Source organism: Salmo salar, chromosome 23 (genome assembly GCF_965601325.2).
Source record: "Salmo salar chromosome 23, fSalSal1, whole genome shotgun sequence".
In the NCBI taxonomy this organism is placed as follows: Eukaryota; Metazoa; Chordata; class Actinopteri; order Salmoniformes; family Salmonidae; genus Salmo; species Salmo salar.
In genome coordinates, this window is record NC_138313.1 from 37,643,196 (window position 1) to 37,659,816 (window position 16,621).

General features: G+C 42.5%; 1 protein-coding gene across 3 annotated transcripts in view; it reads right to left on the reverse strand.

Moving 5' to 3' along the window:
* Nucleotides 1-15,969, reverse strand: part of LOC106584524 (uncharacterized) — a 41,399-nt gene extending 25,430 nt beyond the window's left edge. Inside the window, exons 1-2 of one of the 3 annotated variants that reach the window (XM_082968094.1) lie at nt 15,586-15,969; nt 5,697-5,849 (exon numbers count right to left, since the gene is read on the reverse strand). In XM_082968094.1, the coding sequence (XP_082824220.1) occupies nt 5,697-5,849; nt 15,586-15,644 (212 nt within the window). In that variant the 5' untranslated portion in view covers nt 15,645-15,969. The remainder of the gene's footprint in view (nt 1-5,696; nt 5,850-15,585) is intronic. The other 2 variants (XM_014169926.3, XM_045706336.2) reach the window with 2 other exon arrangements.
* Between the last annotated feature and the right edge of the window lie 652 nt (nt 15,970-16,621).

Here is a 16,621-nt window from a genome sequence, read left to right on the forward strand (position 1 = left end):
ACCTTACTGTGAAATGTTTACTGACAAGCCCTTAATTAACCAACAATGCATTTTTTTTTGTAAGTAAGAAAATATATACAAAACAAATTTAAATAAAACAAATACAATATAATATATAAAATACAAAGTAACACAATAAAATAACAATAACGAGGCAATATACAGGGGGTACCGGTACCGAGTCAACGTGTGGGGGTACAGGTTAATCGAGGTAATTGAGGTAATATGTATGTAACCCTCTCACCAGGCTCGAATTTGACTCTCACGATATTAACTTACGTAGAGTATCTCAACAGCATGGGATGTTAGGTGAGAAGGACATCTCCAATAAGAATCCCTATTGTAAACTATCTAAGGTGATGACAAATAGGGTATTAACTTCAGATGGAATTATGATAGATTTTTGTTATTGTATAAGGATATGCTTTCCCATGCATTAAATTAAATTGAAACAGTAAATGACTCCACCAAGGCAACATACATAAGGTTCAAGATGTGTATTATTACATTTTCAAAGCACCACATCAAAAGAAATAAAAATAATAAACCCCAATGAGTCGTGCACAACCCATGTCCAAATGATTTCAAGCTTGCTTAATCTGTAGGCGCGCATTGGAGCTAAAAAAAACAAACACACATATAGTCCAGAAGCACCCCACCGTTGTGGTTACTCACTACTCGTGAATATTCCCTCAGTGAAGTATGGCAGTTCTCTGCAGGTTTCCTCACAAGATCCACAGCAAGCACAGCTATCAATGCAGACAGTACTCTTTAGCAGTAACCGATATCCCATGGGAACATGAACTCGTTAATCTTTCCCAAGCAATTCTCTCGGTTTCACACGATGCTAGGCTACCCTCAAGGCTGTCCAATACCTCCACGACGAGACGGTAGCTTCAGTCTTTACTAAGTCATTCTTAACAAAATTATAACAACTCTCTTATAAAATACAATCTGTATTTCCCTTCAAAACTCGGTAGGTATGGGTTTTGTTCTATTTTTATCATCTTCTTTTATAATTCTTCTTCACCAACGGTCATAATGTAACGTCCATCCTTTTCTCAACGTCTCTCTCCCTCTCTTTTTTTCCCAGGCCTCCAGTTAACCAGGTCAACTCTCCAATTGGCCACAGCTTTACAAGCGACCTTATTGGTCAAAACTTAAACTTAAACGTAAACCAACCTATTCACTTATACATTAAAGAAATATTTCTTCAGAAGAAATGCATTAACAACATTACAGTACGGGAGCAATTCAATCACCTTTTAAATCTAATACCAATTAATTATAGCAAATAAACTCAATACTTGGTTCTAACAAGGGTATTACATATACATGTAGGTAAGTGTAAAGTGACTATGCAAGGAGATCAATGCAAATAGTCCAGGTAGCCATTTGATAAACTGTTCAGCAGTCTTATGGCTTGGAGGTAGAACCTGTTAAGGAGCCTTTTGGTCCCAGATTTGGTACTCCAGTACTGCTTGCCGTGCAGTAGCAAAGGGAACAGTCTATGACTTAGATGGAGTCTTTTTAGGGCCTTCCTCTGACACCGCCTGGTATAGAGGTCCTGGATGGCAGGAAGCTTGGCGCCAGTGATGTACTGGGCCATACGCATTACCCTCTGTAGCGCGTTGTGGTCGGATGCCGAGCAGTTGCCATACAAAGCAGTGATGCAACAGGTTAGGATGCTCTTGATGGTGCAGCTATTGATCATTTGGAAGATTTGAGGACCCATGCCAGATGTTTTCAGTCTCCTGAGGGGGAATAGGTGTTGTCATGCCCTTTTCACAACTTTCTTGGGGTGTTTGGACCATCACAGTTTGTTTGGCGATATGGACACAAAGGAACTTGAAGCTCTCGACCCGCTCCACTACAGCCCCGTCGATGTGAATGGGGGCGTGCTCAGCTCTCCTTTTCCTGTTGTCCATGATCAGCTCCTTTGTCTTGCTCACATTGAGGTAGAGGTTGTTGTCCTGGCACCACTCTGCCAGGTCTCTGACCTCCTCCCTGTAGGCTGTCTCATCATTGTCAGTGATCAGGCCTACCACCATTGTGTCGTCAGGAAACTTAATGATGGTGTTGGAGTCATGTGTAGCCACGCAGTCATGGGTGAAAAGGGAGTACAGGAGAGGGTTAAGCAGGCTCCCCTGAGGGGCCCCATGTTGAGGATCAGCGTGGCAGATGTGGTGTTGCCTACCCTTACCACCTGGGGGCAGCCCGTCAGGAAGTCCAGGATCCATTTGCAGAGGGAGGTGTATAGTCCTTTGCTTAGTGATGAGCTTTGAGGGCACTATGGTGTTGAATGCTGAGCTGTAGTCAACTAACAGCATTCTCACGTAGGTGTTCCTTTTGTCCAGGTGGGAAAGGGCAGTGTGGAGTGCAATAGAGATTGCGTCATCTGTTGATGCGGTATGCAAAGTCTAGTGGGTCTAGGGTTTCTGGGATGATGGTGTTGATGTGAGCCATCACCAGCCTTTCAAAGCACTTCATGGCTACAGATGTGAGTGCTACGGGGCGGTAGTCATTTAGGCAGGTTACTTTGGCGTTCTTGGGCACAGGGATTATGGCGGTCTGCTTGAAACATGTAGGTACTGTATTACAGACTCAGTCACATTACTGAGTGGTAAAGCCCTATGCTGAGTAAACAATGTGTCCACTAACAGCTCTCCTCTCCTGTGTTTATATTTTCTAGTTGGAATGTTTTTAGCGGACAAGTTGACAAAAGGGTGACATATATGTAAGTATACAGTATGTATGTGACAAGTAACAATGCAAACATTCCCTCCAAATCTACGTCTACTCCACTGGGAAAACAAGCCATTTCAAACAACCTAATTCTGGGATTGTGTTCAGTACTTACTGTCTTCATTTTTTCATTTTTTTTAGATTTGTTGGCCATTTCAAACCAGTCTAGTTTATGTGTGCAGTGACTAACACACATTTTATCACCTGGCATCAAGTCAACATTCACAGAAATTATTTTCTTACCCTACCATAGGACACTTTGGTTTTCTACCCTTACAGGGCAAGGATTACTATGCCATTACCACGTTTTGAAGTAATTTGCTAGTGGAAATAGCTGAAAAAGTCTCTTGTTCTACCTACATTTTGATGACCACATTATTGAAAGTGCAGCAGCGACCACTGTCCTCCCGTTCCCTCAAGTTGGTCAATATTGACATGGCTGTGGTCTATACAGAACAGAAGACATGTCAAGTGCCCATTCATCACCACACAGCCTTTCTGTCCTCACCACAACACCTGCCTCTAGACTTACACAGTGTTGTGCTTTCAAACACATGACCGTAGTCATCGCACAACACCTGCCTCTAGACTTACACAGTGTCGTGCTTTCATACAACATAACCGTAGTCATCGCACAACACCTGCCTCTAGACTTACCCAGTGTCGCATACAACACCGCATAAAACATGCTTTCATACAACACGATCACAGGACATTTACTTGCTTACCACAGAGTATTTCACTGTTTAAACTTCACAGGTTAGTCCGAACATCTGCACCTGGCTGAACAAATCCATGAACCTTCTATCAATTACCAGGTAGAGTAAAGAATTCTATCTTTAACGATGAACAGATTAGCAGCGCACCTCTCTCTCTCTCTCCCTTTCTCTCTCTTTCTCTCTCTCTCTCCCTTTATCTCTTTCTCTCTCTCTCTCTCCCTTTCTCTATCTTTCTCTCTCTCTCGCTCTCTCCCTTTCTCTCTCTTTCTCTCTCTCTCTCTCTCTCTCTCTCTCTCTCTCTCTCTCTCTCTCTCTCCTCTCTCTCTCTCTCTCTCTCTCTCTCTCTCTCTCTACACCTCTATTTTCTCTCTCTCTACACCTCTATTTTCTCTACCCCCCCATTCATTAAAACAGTCCTGAAATGAAAGTCTGTTTCATCTTCGCAGGAGCTGGCTGAACGGAATGCTCCCTCCAGGCATTCCAATTCTGATTAAGTAGGTTAGCTACTAAAGTAAATTGGTGTTTCCAGATGGTAGTTTATATATATACTTCATAACAACCACCACAATTACTGCTCATTATTCCTAATTGTCCAATATATATATATATATATATATATATATATATATATATATATATATATATATATATATATATATATATATATATATATATTGGACAATTAGGAATACTGAGCAGTAATTGTGGTGGTTGGATTCTTCAGGTGTTTAGTCATGCAGATGTTGTTATGAAGTGGTTAGTTCTGACACCAAAAGCGCTCTGGTAACAAACCACAGGCACCTGTTGGAAAGGAATATTTGTGTAATGGCTCTGATATGTCATGTTACTGTAATGACTTTGAAAACGAAGAGGAAGGAACCTGGTCTGAATCTCGGCTGGCAATTACATTGTTGAGAGAGCAGTACGCAGTCAACGACAGAGAGATCAAATAACAGCAAACCCCAAACCAGTGTTCAAAATTGTTTTGACGTTTGGTCTTCTGAACTATTATTCCACTGTATCATCTATAATTTATCCCCCTTAGGGATAAAGAGGAAACAGTGAGTCCTTGAAACAGTTTGGAAATGTTACTATGCCTGTTTTATGATCAATCCAAAATTACAGACTACACTGAGTGTTGTGACTATATCTCATGTCAAGTCACTCATTACGGTTTAAAAACGTGGAGGCATTGTCATGATCTAGGGCTGTTTTTGTTCTTTCTGCTCCCCCTTGGAGAAAGTGTGGCAGTTATGCTAAGGGCCATGATAGTAGTAGTTTCCCAAGATGCTCTGTTGTAAACATTCTTCTGAGGTGCTGTAATGAGAAATGCAGCTGTGTGTTCTTCTTCGCATGGAGAGTGAATCAACCAGTAAGGTAGAGAGAGAGAATAGAGTGAGAGAATGAATGTGTGAGGGAGAGAAAGAGAGAGAGAAAGGGAGGCATGTGGAGATTAGTGGCTTTTCCTTAAGGAAATATTTCGTTTTTGTAACCACACATCCTCAGGATAGTGGAGCCAACCCATAAACAACTGAATGTATAGCAAACAAGGGGAAGTAACTATCCCAGTAGAACACCCATGGTATTATTGCATTTTAGTAATTTAGCAGATACTCTTATCCAGAGCAACTTACATAAGCATTTAGGGTTAAGAGCCTTGCTCAAGGGGAACATTGACAGATTCTTCACCTAGTCAGCTCAGGATTTGAACCACTGACCTTTCAATTACTGGCCCAACACTCTTAACCACTACGCTACCTGGCTCCACAGCCAGGAAATCTGACAAACAGCCCTTCATATAAATCATTATATCAGCTGCTTCAGCGCAAGACAAAACATAATAGAGAAACTGTAGTTTGGATGTGGGAGATGTGACCTGAATGAGTGGGTCACAAGGTTGGGCTCCATTCAAATTGAAGGCAGTCAATTTAGGAAGTGATTTGAATTTAACATTCAGAAATGTAAATACTTTTGAAATAAATAGTTTCTAATTTTCAGTTTATTGAGAAGACATTGAAAATAAATGCAATTTCTTTGATAATTGAATTGTAATTTTAGTTTGTTTCCTGAATTGACTGTCTTCAATTCGAATTGAGCCCAACCCTGGTGGCTCAGTGAGTAATGTTTGGTTGTGGGACAGGGATGATAGGAAATGAGTCATGCCTGATCTACAAGGTTGAATAACCCCATTATCATGCTTGATGAGTCATAGTATAGTACTTGGGTACTTACAGGCCGTCCTCCGCCAAGGCCCCATTGTCCAGTGAGGGGCCTCCAGGGCCCAAGGTACTGCTGCTGCCCATACTGCGGAAGGACTCCCGGGCCCTCCGCCGACGCTCTCGCTCCACCTCCTCTGCATCCTCGACGCTCCTCTGGGCGGTTATTCTGTGGGGAGAGAGACGGAGTGAAGATATATTGTTTAAAGCTACAGTCTGTGATTTGTAAAATAACAAAATGGGTCGCCTCCACTTGAGAGATGAGGCTAAGGAAGAAATATACTAAGAATTGTAATGACCATTGAACAGCTTTCAAAATCCCAGGCGATAGCTTTAGAACCTTAATGAGAAATGGTTTTCACCCCCATGTGTCTTTGAGTTTTTTGTGCCCGACATGGTTGGATCCCATGAGTCATCGTCCTGGGCTCTCCCAAGAAGATGTTTCAAAAACAATGGCCTGTTAATTCCTGGAGAAGGGAGAGTTCTGGGAGAGAATGCCAGGAGAACATCTGCCTCAGACCTCCTAACATTCAGCTCGTCACGGATAAGCGATGACATCCCAACAGAACATCGGAAAGTCTACGGCATCCCCCTGTGTTTATCTCACTAGTAAACATACACACGCATGTGGTTCTACTCATGTTTGCATTTTACTGCAACAACACATTTATCACAACTGTGTAAACCACTTCCTCCGCGGCAGACTAAACCAAACTCCCCTTGGGATTCAAAAAGGGTTCAAAGTGCATCCTCACTAATATAGACATTTAAATGTTTCCTGGAAGTGCATGACATCTATTTTTCTGTATTTATGAAGAGCAGATTCCCCAGCACTTATGGCCTTGTCAGCTGTACTGTTTCTCTGTTTTGTAGCCTCAGCCTAAATGTAGGAAGTTCAAGACATCTATTTTTCAATGTAATGAGCAGATAGTTTACAGCACTTACTGACTTGTCTGCTGTACGTCTCTGCTGTGTAGCTAGCGAGGGCCATGGTATGAGCCTATAAGGGTGAATGCAGGAGAACTGCCTGGTCAATAGGTTCCATCTGTGTGTCAGGGTGTCAAATGACAACACTCACATCCATTTGGCTTCTGGGTCAATTAAGGCAGTCTCAGGTCACTAATTAGGGCTAATGTGTCCCAGGCCCCGGGCCGTGTGTGTTACCACCATCTGAGGCCATCTGCTTCAGTGACTCTCCCTTTCACAACACCCCATATAAAGGTCCATGTAGGTGGGATGGTCCGTAAAATCACCCCCCACACCCCCACCGCTAATCACAGGGTTTTACAGACCATCCCACTTACATGGACCTTTATATGGGGTGGTGTGAAAGGGAGGGGGGGGGGGGTGAAAGGGTCAGAGCACAGCTGGATCTAGGTTACCCAGATACGTTCCACTATTTTCAATGTTGGTTTCCTTCACAATCAGAACTGGTGGCCAGGGGAAAATGAGCTGATAACCAAGTGCCCAACACCACTGAGTGATGGATGAACCAGGAAGTATTGTCATGGTTTCACAAAGGCGACTTCACGAACGGGTTGAAAAACTGATGTATAACACATTTGATATGTCAATTGTGACACGAAGGACAATTTTTGACTTTGTCTCCTCAGAAATGTTGACACAACACAACCATTGTGGAGACAAGAACGCAGGCACACCATCCCAGTTGGTATGGTATTAGAGGACGTGGCAGTTGGACTTAATATCTTCTTACCCAATCATTCTTTTTCCTTTAATTTGCATTATGGGATTATCTCATTCTTGGCACCAGTCAAACGTCTGACTCAGATGATGATGTCATTAATCTGTTGGTGACTGGATTATAGATGGCCTTTCTTTCTTTGTCATCCTCTTTCACTCAGTCTAAATCTGTCCTTGTTTAAACCTAATCTAAGAGACCCATTTTCTCACCCCGTGGATCTGCAACCGTGGGAGGTGGGGGGGGAATAGCCGTGAGGAAAGACACGCCAAAGAATCTGGTTTACATTGGGGCTTATGTTGCCTTTCCTGACAATTGTAACAACATCTAATCTCGACTTCCTCTAAATAATGTTCAAAAGCCGCAGGGCCAAAGAGCCAGATTCCGACAGTTAGACTGTTAAGAGGATTTATTTGGGGTTGTTTTGCCCCTTTGTAAATTCACACTAGAGCAAGCCTGAGCATGCCACTGTTGTCTCCACACAAAACTGAAAACAAACAGACAACTGCCTCTCCAGACCAGATGGGTCGGTGTTGTGTGTCACAGGGGAGTGTGATTAGCAGAGTTCTTGGAGTGGGAACTGCCAGAGGCTTCACCTTTCTGACCGACTTATTTACTTATGAAATCACATTTTATATATCACATGCACCGAATACAGTGAAATGTTTACTTACAAGCTCTTTCCCAATAATGCAGAGTTAAATAAGAAAATGAAAAACACATGAGGAAATATACCACACAAGAATGAAGCTATATACAAGGAGTACCAATACCATATCAATGTGCAGGGGTATGAGGTATTTGAGGTAGATATGTACAGTGCCTTCAAGAAGTATTCATACCCCCCAACCCCCCAAAATTGTTTTAACAAAGTGGGATTAAAATTGATTGCAATTTTTTTGTCACTGATCTACACAAAATACTATGTATTGTCAAAGTGGAAGAAAAATTCTAACATTTGTATAAAATTCATGAAAAATAAACATGAATATATATTCATTAGATAAGTAAGCAATAGATTACAGTCACATTTGGCAGTGATTACAGCTGTGAGTTTTTCTGGGAAAGTTTCTGAGAGCTTTGCACACCTGAATTGTACAATATTTGCAAAAATTCTTCAAGCTCTGTCAAATTGGTTGTTGATCATTGCTAGACAGCCATTTTCAAGTCTTGCCATAGATTTTCAAGCAAATTTAAGTCAAAACTGTAACAAGGTCAGCCAGGAACATTCAGGTCATCTTGTAAGCAACTCCACTCCAGTGTAGATTTGGCCTTGTGTTTTAGGTTATTGTCCTGCTGAAAGATTAATTTGTCTCCCGGTGTCTGGTGGAAAGCAGACTGAACCAGAATTTCCTCTAGGATTTTACCTGTGCTTTATTTTTATCCGCCTAAATAAACTTATGACAAGCATAACCACAGCATGATGCAGCCACCACCATGCTTGAAAATATGAAGAGGAGTACTCAGTTGTGTGTTGTTTTGGATTTGCCATAAACATAATGCTTTCTATCAGGACATAAAGTTAATTTCTTTGCCACATTTTTTGCAGTTTTACTTTAGGGCTTTATTATTTTGGAATATATATACTGTACAAGCTTCCTTCTTTTCAATTAGGTTAGTATTGTGGAGTAACTACAATATTGTTGATCCATCTTCAATTTTCTCCTATCACAGCCATTAAACTCTGTAACTGTTTTAAAGTCACCATGATGAAATCCCTGAGTTCCTTCGTCTCCGGCAACTGAGTTAGGTAGGGCGCCTGTATCTTTGTAATGACTTGGTGTATTGATACACCATCCAAAGTGTAATTAATCACTTTGCCATGCTCAAAGGGATATTCAATATCTGTTTATTTTTCACTTTTACCCCTTCTTTGCGAGGCATTGGAAAACCTCCCTGGTCTTTGTGATTGAATCTGAGTTTGAAATGCACTGCTCGACTGAGGGACCTTACAGATAATTGTATTCATTTATTTAGGCTTGCCATTACAAAAGGGTTGTATACTTATTGACTCAAGACATTTCAGCTTTTCATTCATTTTCATTCTTTTTTTAAATTAATTTGTAAACATTTCTAAAAACATAATTCCACTTTGACATTATGGAGGTATTGTGTGTAGGCCAGTGACACAAAATCTCAATTGAATCCATTTGAAATTCAGGCTGTAACACAACATAATGTGGAAAAAGTCAAAGGGTGTGAATACTTTCTGAAGGCTCTGTACTGGGCCATCCCCACCACCCTCTGTAGTCAAGGGCGGTGCAGTTGCCATACCAGGCAGTGATGCAGCCAGTCAAGATGCTCTCGATGGTGCAGCTGTAGAACTTCTTGAGGATATGAGGGACCATAACAAATCTTACTTACTTAGGGATTTTATTCCTCCTAGAGCATAGGCCATCAACAAACTTACCAGAAAAAGGCCACTCCTGGGTTTCAGACTGGAGGTTCAGATATTTGGAGAAGTTTGACGGTCTAAACAGCAGTCAGGGGATCACAAGCAATAACCATGTTTGATGATAATGTACTGTATTTGGTTAGCATAGTGTGGGTTGCAGGCAGCCTGACTGAATTTTGCTCTGGAAGTTAATGACATGAGCTACCCCAGAAATAAAGCCTTCAAATGCACTGAGGGTTGGAATGATTATGGAACAAAATGTGAACCCCTCTGGTAGTTCATTCCCCATCTCTGACTCCCGTGTTAGGTTTGACACCTGGCTGTTAAAGATGATTGACTGGCCACCCGGAGATCACAAAGATCAATGGAGTACAGGAAGAGAGGTGACCTCTAACATCTCACTGTGACACAGCAGGTTTCCTGCCACACTGTGAAAATCTGAGCCCAAATTATGACCGAGCCATATATTCCTTCTGTTGTGTAGCACTTACATGTACACACACACACACACACACACACACACACACACACACACACACACACACACACACACACACCACACACCCTTTGCTTGACCGTTGTACGTAATACTTGACTAGAGATGCATTAGGTAAGAAAGTAAGTATTTCACAGGAAACCACAGTCATTATTATCTTAAAGTTAAAAAGGTTTAGAACACTTGTTTAGCTCTTCGCTACTCGCTGAATGATTATATAATAACATGGTTTCCTTCCTCTATTAAAAGCCAAGCAGACAGACACTGAAGAGAGGGTGCTGTGAAAAATGTCCAGGATGATGTCATGGTTGTCATGAAACAAGTTTGAACAGTTGCTATGTGGACGCCATTACATCAGCCAGACACAATACTATGTTGTTGACGATACTGAGGAGATTACTTTTCCAAGAATCGGGTGAACAAGTCACTAACTGAGAGGAGCTTTTGCCAATTCACACTGCCATGACCTAACTTGAACTACAGATTAAAACCAAGTCAGCTGTAGCCTTATGTGTCTCTACTCAAACGAATGAAAGTCTACTATGAATGCCACATCATCCAAAATGGCTGGTCATTTTCAGTGAAATGCAACATGTTTATGGTAGACGTTTACACACCTGGGGAGGATGAACTATGACCATGGAGGTGACTGCCAGGCAATCTGACTGCATTGCCATCAGAGGAGGCTGGTGAGAGGAGATATAGGAGGACGGGCTCATTGTATTGGCTGGAATGGAATAAACGGAACGGTATCAAACACATCAAATAGGGAAACCACATGTTTGACTGTTCCATCTATTCCATTCCAACCATTACAATGAGCCTGTCCTCCTATCGCTCATCCCACAAGCCTCCTCTGGTTGTCATGGACACAGGCCTGCCTGGGCTCCTCCTGTAAGCCAGTAGAGTAGACAGTAATCACTAATCGCCATGTTATGGCTCTCGACTGCCCCCCGTGCAGAGCCCAAATGGAGCACAGCTCATTTACTACAGTCTGGGAACCCCAGGGCCCTTTTGGTTTGTTTACCTACGGGCTTTAGTCAAAGCTCATTACACACAGGTAACTGCCAAAATAAAGCAAACACCAACATAAAGCGTGTTAATGCGGTGTTGGTCTCAACAGCATGGAATACCCTGATAAAGCTGTTCAATGAGCAGGTCTGGTGAATCCATTTGCACTTCATCTTATCTCACTGTGTGGGATTTGATGGTTTTAAGTCCATGGTGAGACCGATAGAGATAAAATCCATCCACCACTAAGTCTATCTTATCCTATAGGATCTTAACTGACCAAGGCAGGAGAGATAACTGTCAGAAAGCCAGTCTGTCGATCACCTCTTTCCCTTCCTGCTCTAAAGAGAGTGATCTCTGGAGAGGGAAACACCTGGGTGTTTGCTTTCCCCTGCTGCCCTCCAAAAGCCGACAACATTTGGTAAGGCACACCAGGGCAAGGGCAACGGAGAACCCTGGTCAAACATAGTTCACTGTATATAGGGAACAGGGTGCCATTTGGGACATAGTCAGAGTTCATTGCCCCTTCAGTCAACTGTCAAAGCCCACCACATTCCTCTGTCTCTTATCTCTCCCCCCTATCGTAAACAGAGAACACCTGGTCCACCGAGGTCACAGGCTGAGGTGGGTGGGCCTGTAGTATTAATGTGCCTGTATTGATCAGAATCAGAATTGCCTTTATTCATCAAGGAAATTTTAATATACCCAGAATTTATCTTTGCGAAATGGTGCTGCCTGCAATAGACAAAATATACATTTACACATAGTCTACATATAGACAATATAGACGCAGGCTAGCATAGGGGTGAACAGGCCAAGGTGGGGTGGGTCTGTGTATGAGTGTGTGTGCATTAATGCAGGCTAGCAGAAGGGTGCACAAAACAGACAGGCTTGCTCTGCTTGACGCTTCCCTGGATGCCTTGTGAATGACATCATCACAAACCTCTGCGTGATGGAGGATCAGAGATGAAGAAGACAGAAAAGAGAAAAGCTCTCTCTCTTTCTCTTTCTCTCTCTCACTCTCTCACCCTCTCTTTCTCTCTCCATCTTTCTCTCACTCTCTTTCTCTCTCCATGTTTCTCTCTGTCTCTCTCTGTCTCTATATATGTCTCTCTCTGACTTCATTCAAAACAGATCCACCTCACATTCTTTCCTTGACCCATTCAAATGAATGGCACAACATCAGATAAAACATGTTTAGAGGCCCCGGATTTTTCTGAGATTGTTTCCATTTTTGTTCTGTTTGTTTTTATTGGTATCGACACAGCGCTCTTGGAGGTTTTAATGTGGTTTTACTGTAAATACCTCCTCTTGGTAGAAGCTGAAGTTTGGGACAGTTTCACTGCTTAGTGTAAGGGTGCTTTTCACCAATAATAAGACTAAAATGTGAGTTTGTTCGGCTTCTAGCATCAGTATTTCTGACTCACTTAATAGTAAATCTGAGGCAACATAACATTTAATCAAGAGGATGAAGGATCATGAACAAACTGTAAACCATATTTTTGTTACAGTAAACAAATAATAAACACTTCCAAGGGTTTGGCATTGTCATATACTTTCTAATGATGGGATGGGACTCACTTTATAAGAACTCTTAGGCAACAGAACATGTAGACAAGCGTGTGAGAGGTTTGGCATTATCAGACACTAAGGTTGGGATGGAGGAGTGTCTGTCTGAAGCTGATGTCATCCATCTCTCTCCACTTTCCCAGTGGGACCATCTGCACTGAGGATTTGCCCAAGTGTCTCGTGGGCACACAGTTCTGATGCACCCCCCCCCCCCCCCCCCCCCCAGGCCTGGCTGTATAGTATTTATGACTGTTCCCTAAAAACATTGGATAAAGGGCCTTCTACCCACCTCCTAACTTTCCACACCCTCTGAGCAGCCTAAGTGCCTAAGCCTCAACTCTCAGCTGTTTCATAAACCACACCTGCTCTGCTCCACCGGAAATCCTCAAGCCTGTCTTTCTTCTCCCATTGACAAAACTGGAACACTTTGAATACACAATCAAAACAAAAGTTTGAATTCTCAGTGAAGACTGAATGCTGCATTCATTTAGTCTCTTTCACTTATTCTTTTGTTAATCGTGACAGTTGAAGTGTCTTAAGGTCCCTTTCCCAAACAGTGTTCTGTGTTTGATAAATCAGGGAAGGCTCTGAATCGACTGATCAGCTGTTTGGAAATTAGACTGAAATGGTTCTCGATAGATGTTGACTCTATGTTATTTCATGTCTCTCGTATTTTAATTGTGTAATTGCCCCCCCCCCCCTTCATGTTATAGTGATATTTGTATTTATATTGTTTTATTACCATTTTCATTATTTTATTTCACTAGTCCTGCGAGTTGAAGCTGGAAGCCTAAGATTTTCACTGTGCCCTGCAATCACACCTGCAACCTTGAACATGTGACTATTAAACACTCTGAATCTGAATGTTGAGTGATTCCTGGACCTGCACTAAATGGAGGCTATCGGTTTACAGACCACCTACACTTTACTTTCACTACTGGCTCTCTCCCTCAGAGCAACACTGGGGGAAAGGAAATGTAAAATAAAGGGAAATACCTAACATGCCGCCACCCGTAAGTGGCCCCTTTTCACAAGGGTGTGGCCCATGTCACCCCTGTCACCTTTGACACAGTTCACAGCCCCAATTTGCCTCAGTTTCAGTCAGAAGCGAAAGCCTGGGGCACCAATCTCATAATCTCTCTCTCTTTCTTTCTCTCTCTCTCTCTTTCTTTCTCTCTCCTTCTCTCTCTCTCTTGCTCTCTCTCTTTCTCTCTCTCTCTTATTCCCTATCTCTGTCCCCCTCTCTCTCTCTCTCTCTCTTTCTCTCTCTCTCTCTCTCTCTCTCTCTCTCTCTCTCTCTCTCTCTCTCTCTCCCTCTCCTTCTCCCTCTCTCCCTGTCCCCCAGAGTCTTCGAGAGGAAAAACAAACAACCAAGGAGATCTGATGTAAAGGTCTGTCTGTGGTGACAGAGGCACCGCTTCAGTCCTAGCTGACTAAACTCCACTCCATGGTGAAGGAAGTTTCTGATGAACTTCACCAACGGTGTGGAGATGAGACTAGGCTTTGTGAAATCTAGCTCTGACTACATCGATTTGCCCAAGGTCAATACTTCAAAAAATGTTTTATTAGGAAAAGCCCGCCTTGTACCTATGTTTGTCCTCTGAAGTTGCTTGCCTTTCTTTGTTTGCTGATATCCATACTTTTTCTATAAACGTTAATCAAATACAACCACAGAATGCCCATGTGGCCATTGAATCTCAACAAGGAAACAGTCAGTAGTGGTATTTGATTAACTTCAGTCCCAGTCCCTGTCCAAGTTGTGTTGTCAACAATGATAAGACCCAGGGCAGTGGACATTGAATTACCCCTCCTGTAATCATAGCAACAGGAGAAAGCCCAGGGTCTGTATACATGAAGCGACTCAAGAGTAGGAGTGCTGATTTAGGATCAGGTCCCCCCTCTTAGTCATTAAGATTTAGAAGGCAAAACTGTGATCCTAGATCAGCACTCCTACTCTGAGAAGATTTGTGGAAGCTACTGTGGGATCTACCTCTGACCGACATCTACAGTACACTAATCCATCTCTCTGGTGCTCGATCTGACCAACATGTTCACTAAAGAGAGGCTGGCTAGCCAGAACTGGGGATATATGGATACATGGTTTAGCATGGTTTAACATACAGTGGTTCCTCAATTAAAAGTTGCATCATACCACGGTATAGTGTAAGGTATGCCGTGCTATGGTACGGCACTATACCGCAATGGACCTCAATGGGCCACGGCATAACTTAATAACGTTCAGTTGAGGAACCACTGTAGGGATAATGTTATGCATTAGATATAACAGATCAGTGCAAAACATACTCTGAGCGGTTGTATTTCTTGATGAAACATGGGTTTTAGAGAAATTGAAGCAGCAGATTTCCTGAGCCAAGGAAGGTTGTTCTGAGTTAAATGAGGACAGGCTCCGACTCACGTCCAGACGTGAACCACCAACTGAGCTGTGATTGATGACCATTCATAGATTAGATACAGTATTTTGGGCCAAATTGCCCCTTTTTCATGTGTGTTGTGTTGTCACAGTACTTGTGTCTCACAGTCACAATAAACATTAACTTGAGTGCTGCCTTGTGCATTGTACTCTAGCAGGCTACCAACATAGTGCTGTGACTCAATTTACTAGAGTTGAGCACCTTTTTTTCTCGAGCATACCTGAAAAACAGCATACTTAACTATCTTTCTCTATTCAAACTATATGTACTCCTTAAAACTGTTTTCATGTTTTTACTCACTTCAGGAGGTTCTGCAAACCTTGCTTGCTGGAGTTTCGTCTCAGGATAGCATGTGACATGTCTCCTTTCTCCTCTTCTGACCCTCTTTATCAGAATCAAAATATCACAAGTGTAGCTCCTCTTCCTCCAACAGAATGACAGAACCTCTCTGTCTCTTCCAGTCCTGAGCCCAACGGCCAGTGATGAGGTTTCTATAGGACAGATCTCTGTACTCCTCTTTTGTCCCTCAGACGAGAAGGCACACACACTCTCTGACCTAGCCACACAGACACACACTCCCAGGGCTCCCTCGTCTCTTAGATGCTGGCCCCCACGTAGCCTGTTGAAAATGTGAGGAAAGCTCAGAGCAGCACTCTCTTTCCTCTCACAGAGACAGACTTTAGTCACTGCCCCCCTCACCCTCCTCCTCTCTCCCTCTCTCCTCCTCCTCTTCCTCTCTGCTACATGTGGTTCTTATTGAGTGCTCAGACCGTAGCCCAATATCTTTTTTCCTCCCTTTCCCGTTCTGCAGGGTCATGTGGCTTTCCCTGGGGGAGATGTAAGATGATACCCCCACCCAACGTCCTCCAATCCAGACCCCTAATACCCCGCTGTCCCTCTGTCTGTCCCCCGGGCCCATCCACTCCCTACATCTCAATCTTCACTCAGATTAGAAAAGATGAAGAAATCAATTGAGATATTTGTGTTTGGGAACAAACAACACTTAATGGTCCTACACATATATTGAATGCTTGTCCTGTTCACACTACCTCAAATTACTAATAATCACTAAAAAAAAATATTTTGTAGGTTCAGTTTTATTTACCAATCATAAAGTAGTAAAAACATTTTGATTGAACACATTTTGTTTATCAAATATGATTTATTTAGAGGCATGTGGCATTTGGAGAAGTACTGTGTGTCACTTTGGTGGTCCTACTGTTTATGTCCCTTTCCAGCCTATGGGTCTGCTGTCTGGAAAGTAACACTCTCAGTGGGACTTGGTGTCAGTAAGGCCAGGTAGAAGATACATGACAAAGTTGAGTTTTCATGGAAA